The sequence below is a fragment of the Vulpes lagopus genome, chromosome 21 (assembly GCF_018345385.1).
Source record: "Vulpes lagopus strain Blue_001 chromosome 21, ASM1834538v1, whole genome shotgun sequence".
Classification (NCBI taxonomy): domain Eukaryota; kingdom Metazoa; phylum Chordata; class Mammalia; order Carnivora; family Canidae; genus Vulpes; species Vulpes lagopus.
Window position 1 is genome coordinate 25,635,720 of NC_054844.1, and position 14,004 is coordinate 25,649,723.

The window sequence follows — 14,004 nt, forward strand, 5'->3', positions numbered from 1 at the left end:
GCAATTTAACTTTACTTTGCAAAAAGGAAAAATAAGAGAAGAGCCCGACATTTTAGCTCTAATAATTTAACATTTCATCCTAATTATTTAAATTTTTGTACATTTTGCAAAGGAAGGAGCCTACTAGGGAATGGAGCATAGCATGAAACTAATTTGCAGTAGTGTTGGCTTTCTAGGGGCCTTTTGTTCAGCAACATTTTACTAGCCTGAGCTGATATGTTGATTTAATATGATTGTTGAGTCTTTAACACTAGCAACCTTTTGGGGGGATTTTGTATCTTTGCCAGTGGCATCCAGCTCATATTGACAGAATTGTAAAGCCAGTGTTTCTGTTTATTATTTCAGGAACTTGGAATTAAGCATTCACTTCATCGAAAGAAACTCCAGCTGGCACTGCAAGCCCTGGGATCTGAAGAAGAAACCAACCATGGAAAGCTGGATTTCAACTGGGTCACTAGTAAGAGGTTTTAGATTCACTTATTTGTTCATTCATTACAGGTGTTCTGTGGCTTACTAACAATACTGATTTCTCTCCTTTAGGATGGTTGGATGATATTGGTCTCCCTCAGTACAAGACCCAGTTTGACGAAGGACGGGTAGATGGTCGAATGCTCCATTATATGACTATTGTAAGTGATTCACTCCTGGGATTTGGGGGGGGAGCAAAATTGTTTTTCTCTGAGAAAGAGAAATAGTGAGCAAAATAGATTGTTTTCACAATGATTCCACCAGAGTTTAAAGGTGTTGCCTTAATTTGAGAAGAGCAGGCATATTTTCTGTTAAGCTAAAATTGGAGGATTTGATGATTGCAGTACCACTGAGAGATTTGAAACCCTGATTTAAGCTATGTGAAACCTAATCTAATCTAAGCTGTCCAGGAAGTTGGTTTTATATATACTCAACAATGTGGACACTAAAGTGCAAACTTTGAATGAAAAAATTTTCTGGTATGTGAATTATATCTCCTAAAGATGCTTAAAAAAATAGAATGTAGGGTTTTGAAGCCCTGGAAGTTTGAGTTACACATTCCTATATGCAGTGACTGCTCAGAGGAGACCATCCTTGATCTGACATCCAGAGACCTGTCCTGTCTCCTCCCTTCCACTTTCAAGAATGTTACCTGAAACCTGCTTCCTTTCTCACTTCAGCCCCATTCCACTAGGGCAGAAGTCATGAGGGTGAAGAAGTAGGGTGAGGTAGACCCTCTGATTCCTTTATTATGCTTTCATATTTTTTTAAAAGATTTTATGTATTTATTCATGAGAGATAGAGAGAGGCAGAGATACAGGCAGAGAGAGAAGCAGGCTCCATGCAGGGAGCCCGACATGGGACTCGATCCCAGGTCTCCAGGATCAGGCCCTGGGCTGAAGGCCGTGCCAAACTGCTGAGCCACCCAGGCTGCCCTGCTTTCATATTTTTATCCTTCCATCCAGGAGTTAGAAGGACTTGATAAGAGTGGGGAGAGATGGATGCCAGGAGAACTTGTTCTAGATTCCATAGCACTGTTAGTGTCCTATGACATTAGATGCTTTTATTTAAACGAACTTCTGTGACAGAGGCTCTGGAGCCAGCTACCATAAGTATCTTCTTTAAATAAGTTGAAAATTTCAAACAGCTAATTTATAAATGTCAAATAAATTTGGGGTTCATCTCATGGGATTTTTTTTTCTATCATTGAACCAAAGTTCGTATGTTGGTGGGCACATAATGTAAACCTGCCTGTAATAACACCAACATGTGACACATTGCACATTTACTGTATGCCAGACACCTTTTTCAAGCTCCATACTCTTATTAGTACTCAAGTCTCAGCAAGCCTTGAGTTAGTACTCTTGTTGTCCTCAGTTTTCAAATGAGGGAATGAAAGAATTGAGAAACTGGGTAACTGTACCAAATTTCTGCATCTAGATCTAGCAGTCAAGAGTCACAGGGCATTTGAACTTAGGATGTGTCCAGATTCCTACCCTATAGCTCAGCCTGGAAGAAATTCAGTAAATACTTGCCTTCCTGTCTAGGTGTAGGTATGGTTCTGCAGGAATGTGAGCAGATTGAGGCTTAAAAATCACAAGAAAATTTGCGTATTACTTTTGTGGCTACAAAGGAATAAATTATCTTAGAAAAGTTGACCCCAGAAGTTCTAAGTCACAAAAAATCCGTTTGGATGTGGTATCTTGAGTTGGATCCTGGAACAGAGAAAGGATTTAGTGGAAAAACTGGTGAAATTTGAGTTGTCTGTAGCTTAATTATCATTTTCTATTGTCTATATTAATTCCTTAGTTTTGATGACTATATCACGGTTATATAAGATGTTAATGTGAGAGGAAGCTGAGTGCAGGGTATATGGGACTCTGTTCTATTTTGGGCAACTCTGGTAAATCTAAAATTACTTAAAAGATTTTTTAAAATCTAAAAAAGGTGTCTTCTGATTTAAAAGAAAATAGCCCCTACTTTTAAAATCTCTTAAGATAAAATAATTTGCAAGACATTGCAATCATTATGTATTTAGATTTAAAAAAATGTGATAGAGTTTAATTAGTTGAAAATAGCTCATGTGGAAATGTTTGGATGGGTGTCTCAATCTTAGATTAAGATATATTAAGTGTCTTATCACAAGGCACTGCCTTTAAGAAATGGATCCAGAAAAAATTCAGGAATTAATTTTGCTCAGTAGCTTTAAGAATTTAAGCTGATTGTCTAATATTTTTATTTAAAAACTGTTTCTGTAACAGATTAACCTCCCCCCACCCTCCAGAAATGTGTTATCAATAAGGTGTGTCTAAAATGGATGTTTTTTTATTTTATTTGCTGGGTGTGTTTGGAAATAGACTGGTGCTTATCTTGGCACTGCCCTCCAAATAACCTTCTGAAATAATTTGTTTTGGTGTGTTTGGTATGTTTGAAATGTTCCCAATAACCACAGACTGGAGAAATTACACCTTGAAGGAATTGATGGTGATACATGTTGTTACTTCTAACTTTTTCATTTCTCTTCTCTTTAATTCCCACCAAAACTTTTTTATTGATCGACACAATTTCCCCAAAATTGTTCACAGTGTCTGCTAGATAAAGCATAATAATCTACAACTAGAGATTTCTAGAGGTTGGGGAACAGTATAACAGAGATACTCTTCTGGTTTTCCCCAAAATGGTGATGTGCCTTAGCTCAGAAAACCCAGCTGTGATCATCAGTGAACATCACATGCTCTTAGCTTTCTGCTTTATCTCCTCAAATCAAAGAGGATCAATTTTGCAGTGTGCTTTTCAAACTGTGTTTTCAGAGCTGTGGGGTCCCATGATCCTATCTCAAAATGTCTAGAAGAGAAGAAACAAGTAAAAGTTGGCTTCTGTTGGTACAACATTAATTTTGTTTTTTTAAAAAAATATATTGGGGCCCTGGAGAGGATTTTGTTTGTAACAGGAAAAAGGGTTCTATTACCAAATAAAAGTTTGAAAACACAAGTGCTAGAGGTCTGTTGGTAGAGGGACTGCTCTACTTTTATTTGTGCTTTGTGAAATTTCCCTGAAAAAGGTCCTTCTGTTCTGGGCCAGCTCAGTGAGCTCCTCTTTTTGTTCTTTTTTTTTTTTTTTTGGCAGGATGATTTACTGTCTTTGAAGGTCGTGAGCGTGCTCCACCATCTCAGTATCAAAAGAGCTATCCAAGTCCTAAGGATCAATGACTTTGAACCGAACTGTCTGCGGAGGCGGCCGTCTGACGAGGTAGCGCCTGTAGTTGAGATTGACATAGCAGGCCCTTCCCGTGCATGTGACTGTGTGTGTGTGTGTGTGTGTGTGTGTGTGTGTGTGTGTGTGTAAAACATTCATTTCTTTGTGGGGTCCACAGGGAAAGCTTCTAGTTCCTCAGAGCCTCAAATCCAGCCTCGTACCTTCTTGGGCTTTACATTCCCATATTTCTCCCATTCCCCCCCCCATGATGATTCCACCTGTGTAACTAAAGCCAAAGGTTGTTTTTGAATTTCCCTTCCTCCTTTTCTTAGGTGGATTTTATTTTCCTGCCTCTTTGAGCCACAGAGTTAAATGTCACTATAAAGGCTTGGTTTCCTCAAGTGCTTAAAAAAGCTTGGAATGGTGACATAGATGCCTTAAAACAAAATTCAGATCAGTAAACACCTGTTCCCCTCTCTGTAAACACTTAGCGAGATGTCGAGTAACTGTGCTCTGTAAGCAGACTTTTTATTACCTGCAGTTTTAACACTTGGAATCCCGTTGTCCCTGACTGAAGCTTTCGTTGGTTTTTTGTTCTCACAGAAGAGCATCACGCCATCTGAAGTTCAGCAGTGGACCAACCACCGGGTGATGGAGTGGCTGCGCTCCGTGGACTTAGCAGAATATGCCCCCAATCTCAGAGGCAGTGGCGTCCACGGTGGGCTCATGGTAAAACTGCATTTTATTTTTGACTTCTGGACACCTGGTGGCTTAGGGCACGATCCCGGAGTCCCGGGATTGAGTACCACATCAGGCTCCTTGCATGGGGCCTGCATCTCCCTCTGCCTGTGTTTCTGCCTCTCTCTCTCTGTCTCTCTCTCTGTCTCTCATGAATAAAGAAATAAAATCTTATAAATAAATAAAAATAAAAACTGACTTCTTACCATTTAGTTTCTATTAGTCTAATGAATAAGGTATTATCAGTCTGCTTGTCACAATCTTACTTTCCTCTAACTGAATCCTCCTATACTGTTTCTAGTGAGTCTTTACTTGCCGTGTTTTTTCATTTGTGTCATACGAGGCTGCAGCAGATTTAAACCCATTTTCATTTATTGTCTTTTATGTTGTGTTGCATCTGGCCACTGGCTCTCTTATGATCATGTTTTGAGACACCGGCAACACACAGATTATATTTCTGCACACTCATGTCTTGTAAGAAATTGGCTTGTCAAGGCGATCCTGAAGGCACCACTTCAGAGAGCCACAGGCCGTAACTTTGTAGTGTGTGGATGTCAGGAACGGCTCTACTTCTCACTAGCTTCGACAAAATATGTATAGCTTAAAGATCGAAGTCGGGGATTCCTGGGTGGCTCAGCGGTTGAGCACCTGCCTTCGGCCCAGGGCCTGACCCTGGAGTCCTGGGATTGAGTCCCACATTGGGCTCCCTGCATGGAGCCTGCTTCTCCTTCTGCCTGTGTCTCTTCTTCTCTCTTTCTGTATCTCACATGAATAAATAAAATCTTTAAAAAAAAAAAAAAAAAAAAAAAGATCGAAGTCCGTGCTCTGTCTCACTGGGCTCTTGGGTCATTGGTGATGACTAAATGAAGGAGCTTTGCAAATTATAAAGCACAATGCAGACATGTATGATATATGGTGCCTTAAGTAATTTTAATTTTGTATAGGTTCTGGAACCTCGTTTTAATGTGGAAACAATGGCTCAGTTATTGAACATCCCACCAAGTAAGACCCTCTTGCGAAGACATTTGGCTACTCATTTCAACCTTCTGATTGGTGCCGAGGCCCAGCACCAAAAGCGTGATGCCATGGAGTTACCAGATTATGTACTTCTAACAGCCACTGCCAAAGTGAAGGTTGGTTCAAACTTGTGTCTTCTAATAATTGGTAAAGCAAAAACTAAAACTAGGGCTTGGTTTTGACCTGACTGTCCCTTTTTCTGGGGTTTATTAAGTCTTATGGATGGGTTAATGGTCTGTGCATCTTTAAGAGTAATTAAGAAAATGCATTTTTGAAAGTTTCTTTCTGGGGGAGTCTTTGTTCAAGTCACTTATGTTATTAGAGTTAACAGTAATGAAGAGTACGATGTTGGCATGCAGTCGATATATTGCTAATGCAGAGTCCACGACTTGGGCTCAAATGCTGATTGCAGTTGTTCTATAGATAAATCTAGTGTAAGAGGAGGATTTCTTCTCATACAGATTCAACTTGTCTGGCTTACAATTAACCAGTCTGGCAAGTTAGAAAAAAATACTTAAGAAAAGATTCGAGGTAAACCAGCAAAGAATGGCTATTTCCAGATTTACCCAGATTCATGGGTCATACCAAATTTACATTACTTTTTTCTTCTTTTAAATCATTTCTCTGTGAACTCTTCTGAGTCTGTTATCTCAGCCAACTTAATGTGGAGATAGGGTTTACCAGCTCCTCCACAAATGTTACCAAGTTCTTTATATGCATATATACATAAACATTTATTTTTTTGATTTTTAATTTTTTTTTATCCCCTCTACCTGCCCAACATTTTTTCTTGGGCTCCCTTTCTCCCTTAAAGGAAGTTTCAGATTTGAAACTTCTGATAGCTTCTATTTAAATTCTCAGCATCGCCTGATCACCATCCGCTTAACAGAGAGTCTCAGGGAGTATTCAGTGACTAAGATGGAGTCTCTCTCCCAAGTCTCACTGGGAGTTCTCTCTCAAACGAGTGAGGATTCTTTTAGCAGCCACCAGTTCTGTTATGGAAGCATAGCAGGCATACAGGATAATCATAGCTTTACTCAAAAAGAAAACATAGGACCATTTTCTTTTACTGATCTTAGATGGAAAAATCTTATAAGATTGGACCCATCCCTGAGAAATCTCATTGCCTTAAGTCCTGTTTAATCAAAACTAATGCTCTTGGCATTTTTCTTTTTTTTTTTTTTTTTTTGCTTATCACAGTGACTACCAGCTAATTGGTGTGAATAAGGAGAAACAAGCTTAATCCTCCGAGATGCATAATAAGGATTGTTTATCAATCACACACCCAGGATGCTTTCATTTTTGTCACACCAATTTAATTATCCAATTGCTTTTCTCTGTAGATGGAATAATTAAATTATGCATGTGATCAGTCCTCTGTCATATGAATTTTATTGAATCCCTGGATGTTTGCTTTTCTTTTAAAGCCAAAGAAACTTACCTTTAGCAATTTTGGGAATCTGAGAAAGAAGAAACAGGAAGATGGGGAAGAATATGTTTGTCCAATGGAATTGGGACAGGCATCAGGAAGTACATCTAAGAAAGGATTTAAACCTGGCTTGGACATGCGCCTGTATGATGAAGATGATTTGGACCGGTTAGAGCAGGTAAATGCAATAATGTATATGTATTTTATTTAAAGTTCCTCCAGCAAAGAAATGCTAAATGGAAGCGTTGTGCACTGTGTCTACTAATCAGTTTTTCCTCAAATACCTGAAAATAAAGATAATAATAAAATAATAGTCAACAACTTCCATAAGTTGTTACTCATAAGTGCACTATCCTCACCACTTAACATAGGTCAACTTTCACGGTGACCCTAAAACATACAGAGCATTGTTATCCTCCTTTTAAAGAGAAGGAAACTGAGGCCTGGCAAGGTTAAGTAACTTACCCAAGATAGAAGAGCTGCTAGAAGAACTGGGTGGGGTTCCAACTTGCCAGGCCAGCTTCAAAGCCTGGCTGTTCACCTGTGTTATTCTGTCTCTGTATCAAGGAAATCTGTGTATCAAATCCAGTTGGAAATACACAGCTCATGTAGTCGTTTCAGTACGAAGTCATGGATTTGAAATTTGCCCTCTATCGTCAATCTTTTAATGTCATTGTCAGCATCAGAGCATTAGGTTAGATGTGCCAGTAAAGTCAGTAAAGTGTTGTTCCATCTTGTTTTTAACATCTAGTTGCTGTAAAGAAAGGAGGTATCGTCAGAAGTGTTCGGTCTTGCCTATCCCATTCAGTAGCACTTTTCATTATTTCTCCTTAGACTTTTGCTCATTTTGCTATACTTTCTTTAAGAGCATTCAAACGCATAGGTCATGGGATGGTATATTCTTTGCAGATGGAAGATTCAGAAGGGACAGTGAGACAGATAGGAGCATTCTCTGAAGGCATCAACAATCTCACAGTAAGTCTGTAAGATGAAGTCAAAATGTTACTCTAAAGGGCGCCTAGCTGTCTCAGTCCACAGAGCATGTGACTCTTCATCCTGGGGTTGTGAGTTCAAGCCATATGTTGGGCATAGAGATGCCCTAAAAATACAGTCTTTAAAAATAATCATCAAATAAGATAAAAAAGATGTCTAGGGGGTGCCTGGGTGGCTCAGCTGGTTAAGCCTCTGCCGTTGGCTCAGGTCATGATCTCAAGGTCCTGGGATGGAGCCCCACATTCCCACTCCTTGCTCAGCAGGGAGTCTGCTTCTCCCCCTCCCTCTGTGCATGCGTGCACGTGCTCGTGCTCCCTCTCCCTCTCAAATCTTTTAAAAAATAAAAGATGTTTAAAAATAACCCCAAAGGGCTGCATGTTCAGTGGAGGATATGTAGATCTGAGCTCCTGGCTCCCAGGGTGTGTGACCCCCATCTCCTTGTTTTCCAGCACATGCTGAAGGAGGATGACATGTTTAGAGATTTCGCTGCCCGTTCCCCCAGTGCCAGCATTACAGATGAAGACTCCAATGTTTAACCACAGCACTTGGATGAGCATTAGGAGCCTCCCTCACCTATTCTCCATTTGATTTCTCAAACACTCACAGAATATATAACAAGCTGCAGATTGTATATTGTTTATCATCCCACCTTCTCAGAAGTGGAAATGGAAAGCAGGGAGTGTGTGCCTATTCTGAAGATGCCATGAAAAATGAGACACTGGTGAATGAGAGTATAATTGTCTTTCCTCTATTTAATGTAAAAATCTGTGATATATTATATTTAAAGTGTTGCATTTAATATGACTGTTTTACCATAGTGTTTCCATTCACATTCACAATATGCAGGATTTGGGAAGCAGGATGATTTTGTCATGTTCGTGTGACAGCACTGCAGCCATCAAAATGAGATATTACATGCTTTCAAAATCAGTATGTGGAATTTCTTCAAGCATTCAGTGTGCCCACTAAATGCCAGCCACATCTCCACTTGCCTCTTATTGTCCTATTTTATATATTTTTCTAAATATGTGTATATATTTAGTACATAGAATATAGAACTTTTATTTTGTGACATAAGGAAGACAGTGAAAAGCAAAAAGAGTGCTCAAAATTGCCATACACTAACTGGTTCTCCGAAAAGTCGGGATGATCGTCCTTCTCCACAATTGAATTTTAATGATATTAAAAAGGATATTAATATCAATCATCCCAACTGAAATACTCCTTCTTTGATGACACATCACAAAACCGTTGAAGAGTTTAAAAGTTTTAACCTTCACCTTGGATCCTTTCACCTCAAAAGGAAGAACTCCAGGGACGCTTAAAATACTATTAACTCGAATGGATTCAGAAGTTCCCCCCAAATTTGTAGAAATGATTCCTGAAGAAACAAAAACAAAAACCTTTACAGTATTAAGCTGCTTATTTTCCTTTTTGCTAAATATATCATTACATCAAAATACTAACAATATACCTAATGTTATTAATTCTACATGTCTCAGGCTATCAGTGAATGGGATTCTTTTTTTAAGAAGCTGGATATTTGAAAAGTTTGTCTCAGAGTTCAGTAACGCTGAGGCTGCAAAATGAGTTTCATAATGGCTATATTGTGATGAGAACATGTAGTTCATGTTTTTCTATAGCACAGGGCCCAAATAGCATTTATAAAGGAAGTAGCTGTGGCAGAAAACTTACCGTGTTTATCATTTTTTTAGGGGTATTAGAAAAAATACCCTATTTTTTATTCACCACATCACTTCTCCTGATAGCCAACTTTGTAAAGACAGGTTTTCCAAAACTGGCATGGGGTGGGCAGTTTGATATATGCCAGTAGACTTGCTTATAAATCATATTTGAATGTCACTGGTATGATCTTACAAGCTATTAACAGGTTACCAAGCTTTTCAACAAAGGGCCTGTAATACTAAATTACAGTTTATTTGTAACTAAAATGACTTGATGCTAATAATCTTTTGCTCCCTTCCATTCATCGTTTGGTGACTGTATTGGACTCTTAAATATTAGTGTTTTGTTTTAATGTGAACATATGTCACTATTTGAAAAAGTTTCTTATTCAAACCTGGTTAAAAAATACCAGGAGACTGTTATAGATGCCAAATATTCTTTATTCAGGGCAGTGTAACATAACTGATGGTATGTGATAAAGTTAAAATTTTTTTGATGATATATATTTTATTTACAAAACATTGTACACTGCTGGTATTACTGTATGAAAAGAAATAAAGTCAATTGATAATTGTCTCATGTTTTTATTGTCTGTTACTTTTCTCGTTCAGAATCCCCAGGAGGCTTTATTCCTGGAATATAGAACAGTGATACAAATGCTATATAGTTTGCAGACTCTCCTAAATGTATGAGGGGGAGGGTTCCAGCACATATCAACAGGTAGAAATATGAGGACTTTGAGGAATTTCTCTATGAAAGGAAACAGGCAGCTGGGCTGGGGGTAAGGAATCAAAGGCAGAGGAGGAATTATTAGAAAGGCGAAGGGAAATGACTCACCAGCAAAGTTGAATGTTAGTTGTAGATGGTTCTTTAAAGCCCTAAATACTATTTTTAATTGTAGTAAAATTTGAAAAGCAGAAACCTATCTTGGAAGAGATTGCCAAATATTAGATGTAGAGTGAATATAACTGGAAAAGAACAGGTGTTTTTGATGAAAGTTAATCATCTCTAACTTAATAAACCAGCAGGAAGCTGACTACAACACACCTCGTTAGCAAACAGGGAGACCTGACATGTTTGTTTAGCTGTGTGTATATATGCTTAGCTACACCACATCGATGTAGTCGGAAAACTGGGACTGCAGTAACAGATGTGACTTCGTTGTAAAACTTCTACTCTGAAAGAAGTCATTCTGAATGAGCTTCACATGTTTGATCTTTGGAAGCAGCATTGATTAGATGCAGAGAAAATGGGGCAAAAATCATCGCAACAGTTACCCCTGAAGGACAGCAAAGAGGTTTCTGGCGTCTGTGAGGTGGTCACTGAAGCTATAGTCCATGCAGCTCAGAAACTGAAGGAGTATCTTGGATTTGAAGATCCTCTCAGCAATCTGTGGCCAGCTTCAAATACTCTGAATGAGATCTTCTTAATCCACTTTATTACTTATTGCCAAGAAAAGGGAGTTGATGAGTGGCTCACCACCACCAAGATGACCAAGCACCAAGCTGTTCTGTTTGGTGCAGACTGGATTTGGACCTTTTGGGGATCTGATAAACAAATCAGGCTTCAGCTGGCAGTGCAGACTCTGCAGATGTCTTCTCTTCCTGTTGTGGAATCTAAGCCTTACAACTTCTCAAATCTAGAATCCAAGGCAGAGGAGTCTTCCAGGAAGAGAAGTCGATTTGATAAGCTGGAGGAGTTCTGTAACTTGATAGGAGAGGATTGTCTGGGGCTGTTTATCATCTTTGGGGTGCCCGGAAAGCCCAAAGACATCAGAGGAGTTGTCCTGGACAGTGTCAAAAGTGAGACTGTGACGGGCCATCTACCAGGAGGGAAGGCTGTGGCACAATTTGTCCTGGACACGGAAGATTGTGTCTCCATCAGAGAGCTGATTGGGAACTGTCTGAGTAAGGAAGATGGGCTGAGAGAGATGGGCAAGGTTTATATTAGCATCCTCTGAACTGAATGTGCACAATGAGACTGGCCTATAAGGCAAAAAGAAAAAATATTTCACTTTAGTAGACAAGCTCATCCTCTTGCATCATCCCAGCATGAGATTTAATAATCTATATTGTATGTATACACCATAATATATTTAAGCAATACTATTTTGATGGATATTTAGGTTGCAAAGTCCATTCACATACCTGGATATTGTCTATCCTGCTTGTGAGTAGACACACTTTGTTCACTCACTTTTTAAAAAGTTCATTCTTACTAAAAGTAGCTCTCTGACAGAAGTCACTGGATTGATTCAGGTTTTAGATATAATAAAAGCCCATTGTAAAAAACCTTGTTATTTAAAATCATTCCACACAGCACTGGCTACATAACATGTGGGGCCATAGTTTGATCGTAAAAGCTGAAGTAAAGATTATCATAAGCAAGCGGCTGCATTTTTAAGAACTTTTTCAGGAGCACCTGGCTGGCTCAGTGGTCGAGCATCTGCCTTCAGCGCAGGTCGTGATTCCGAGGCCCTGGGATCGAGTCCCACATCAGGCTCCCCGCAGGAAGCCTGCTTCTCCCTCTGCCTATGTCTCTGCTTCTCTCTGTGTGTCTCTCAATAAATAAAATCTTTAAAAAAAATGTTTTTCCAATTGAAAATTATGTAATTCTTAAGTAACTTATGTAACTCCTACGTACATACTTTACATTGCATGAAACATTATTGCCTGTTGACAGCATTACAAATGAGTTAACTTTAATATGGAAAGAACCTTATTGTACTTGATGCCTGGGAAAATAGTATTTCTCTAGCTCCTCTAATTCTGGTGATACCTGTCCACTAATGTCTTAGGGAGACAGACAAAAAGAAAGCACAGGAAGGCAGGGTGAGGACCTAAGTCTCAACTTCTCGCTCAGAAATTAAGAAATATCTGAATATAAACTAATTCCAGAAGGATTCATACTCCTTTTGTCCCTAAATGTGTATGGTGTAGGACTTGTACTTGATCATACTAAAATATACAAGCTAGAGAGAGCAAAAATAACTACTGTATTGACCGTGAGCTTAATTCCAATGGCCACCATTTATATTCTGCATCCTGAAACATAATGACTTAATCACAACAGCCCTGAAGAAGATATTGTTCCCATTTTCCATGAAAGTAAAGCTCAGAGATGTTAGGTTGATTTTCCCCAGATCACAAAGAAACAGCCTGGATTCAAACCCCACATCCATCTGACTAAAAGGCTGTGCTTTTAATCTTAAAAAGGGTAGAGCACCAAGTGAAGACAGAAGCAGAGATTGGAGTCCTGTGTCTACAAGCTACGGATTGTCTGCAAACCATCAGAAGCGAGGAGGGAGGCATAAACAGATTCTCAGAACTTCCAGAAGGAATTTTTAAAAAAATATTTATTCATGACAGAGAGAGAGAGGCAGAGACACAGGCAGAGGGAGAAGCAGGTTCCATGCAGGGAGCCTGACGTGGGACTCCATCCCGGGTCCCCAGGACCATGTCCTAGGCTGAAGGGGGCGCTAAACCACTGGGCCACCGGGGGCTGCCCCCTCAAGGAATTGTTAAAACTGTCAGTTATTTTAGAGCAAAAATGGGTTTACTAGGGATTAGCGGAGAATTGCCATTCAGGACATGCAAGCTATGGCAAATCTATTGGCAAGACCAGAAAACTAAGGAGAGGACTGCTCTGTTAGAGAAGAGGGGAGTTGGGAGGGACTGTTACCCAGGCCAAGTCCAGTGGAGTACTGGGAGTTGGAGGCATGGTGGCTTTTCATTGGCTGAATTGTGATGGTCTCTCATTGGGCTGCTGCAGGGGTAAGAGAACAACTTTTTTCTCCTGCTGGGCCTAGTAAAGTGGTATCCATGCGCAAAACTTTCAAGTGCCTTTACTGTCTTCGTTGGGTTCTGCTATTGATGACTTGTGGTAGAACATGGGAGCTCCCGCTTCTGGCCTCTAGACTTAATTTTATTTATTTTTTAAAAGATTTTATTTATGTATTCAGGAGAGACACAGAGAGAGAGTCAGAGACACAAGCAAAGGGAGAAGCAGGCTCCATGCAGCGAGCCTGATGTGGGACTCCATCCTGATCCCGGACTCCAGGATCACATCCTGAGCCTAAGGCAGACAGATGCTTACTGCTTAGCCACCCAGGCTCTAGACTTTATTTATTATTTATTTATGACAGAGAGAGAGAGAGAGGCAGAGACAGAGGGAGAAGCAGGCTCCATGCAGGGAGCCCGACGTGGGACTCGATCCCAGGTCTCCAGGATCAGGCCCTGGGCTGAAGGCAGGCACTAAACCCCTGAGCCACCCAGGGAATCCCCTAGACTTCATTTTAAATGAGATTTCCTTTTACTCATTTTCACAGAACCAACCTTGCTAACATACCTGGATTTTGGATTTTTAATGTCTAGAACTGTGAGAGAACAAATTTCTTTTAAGTCACTCGGTTTGCAATACTTTGTTACAGCCTCCCCAGGAAGCTAGTACACCTAATATATTGTACTTCTGCTTTGGAA

At 39.7% G+C, this 14,004-nt stretch overlaps 2 protein-coding genes across 10 annotated transcripts in view; both read left to right on the plus strand.

Moving 5' to 3' along the window:
• Positions 1-10,100, plus strand: part of PPFIBP1 (PPFIA binding protein 1) — a 167,287-nt gene extending 157,187 nt beyond the window's left edge. For all 9 annotated transcript variants that reach the window (XM_041736506.1, XM_041736509.1, XM_041736508.1 and 6 more), the window contains 8 exons: positions 346-457; positions 541-629; positions 3,595-3,717; positions 4,267-4,392; positions 5,346-5,534; positions 6,846-7,025; positions 7,757-7,822; positions 8,290-10,100. In XM_041736506.1, coding sequence (XP_041592440.1) covers positions 346-457; positions 541-629; positions 3,595-3,717; positions 4,267-4,392; positions 5,346-5,534; positions 6,846-7,025; positions 7,757-7,822; positions 8,290-8,376 — 972 coding nt within the window. In that variant the 3' untranslated portion in view covers positions 8,377-10,100. The remainder of the gene's footprint in view (positions 1-345; positions 458-540; positions 630-3,594; positions 3,718-4,266; positions 4,393-5,345; positions 5,535-6,845; positions 7,026-7,756; positions 7,823-8,289) is intronic.
• A 669-nt stretch (positions 10,101-10,769) lies between these two features.
• Positions 10,770-12,045, plus strand: REP15 (RAB15 effector protein). The gene has a single exon (XM_041736519.1). The coding sequence runs from the start codon at positions 10,776-10,778 to the stop codon at positions 11,484-11,486; it is 711 nt and encodes a 236-aa protein (XP_041592453.1). The 5' UTR covers positions 10,770-10,775; the 3' UTR covers positions 11,487-12,045.
• The last annotated feature ends 1,959 nt before the right edge of the window (positions 12,046-14,004 follow it).

Bases quoted from the DNA above. Each gene is read 5' to 3' on its own strand.
- REP15 (XM_041736519.1), top strand. From the start codon at position 10,776: ATGGGGCAAAAATCATCGCAACAGTTACCCCTGAAGGACAGCAAAGAG.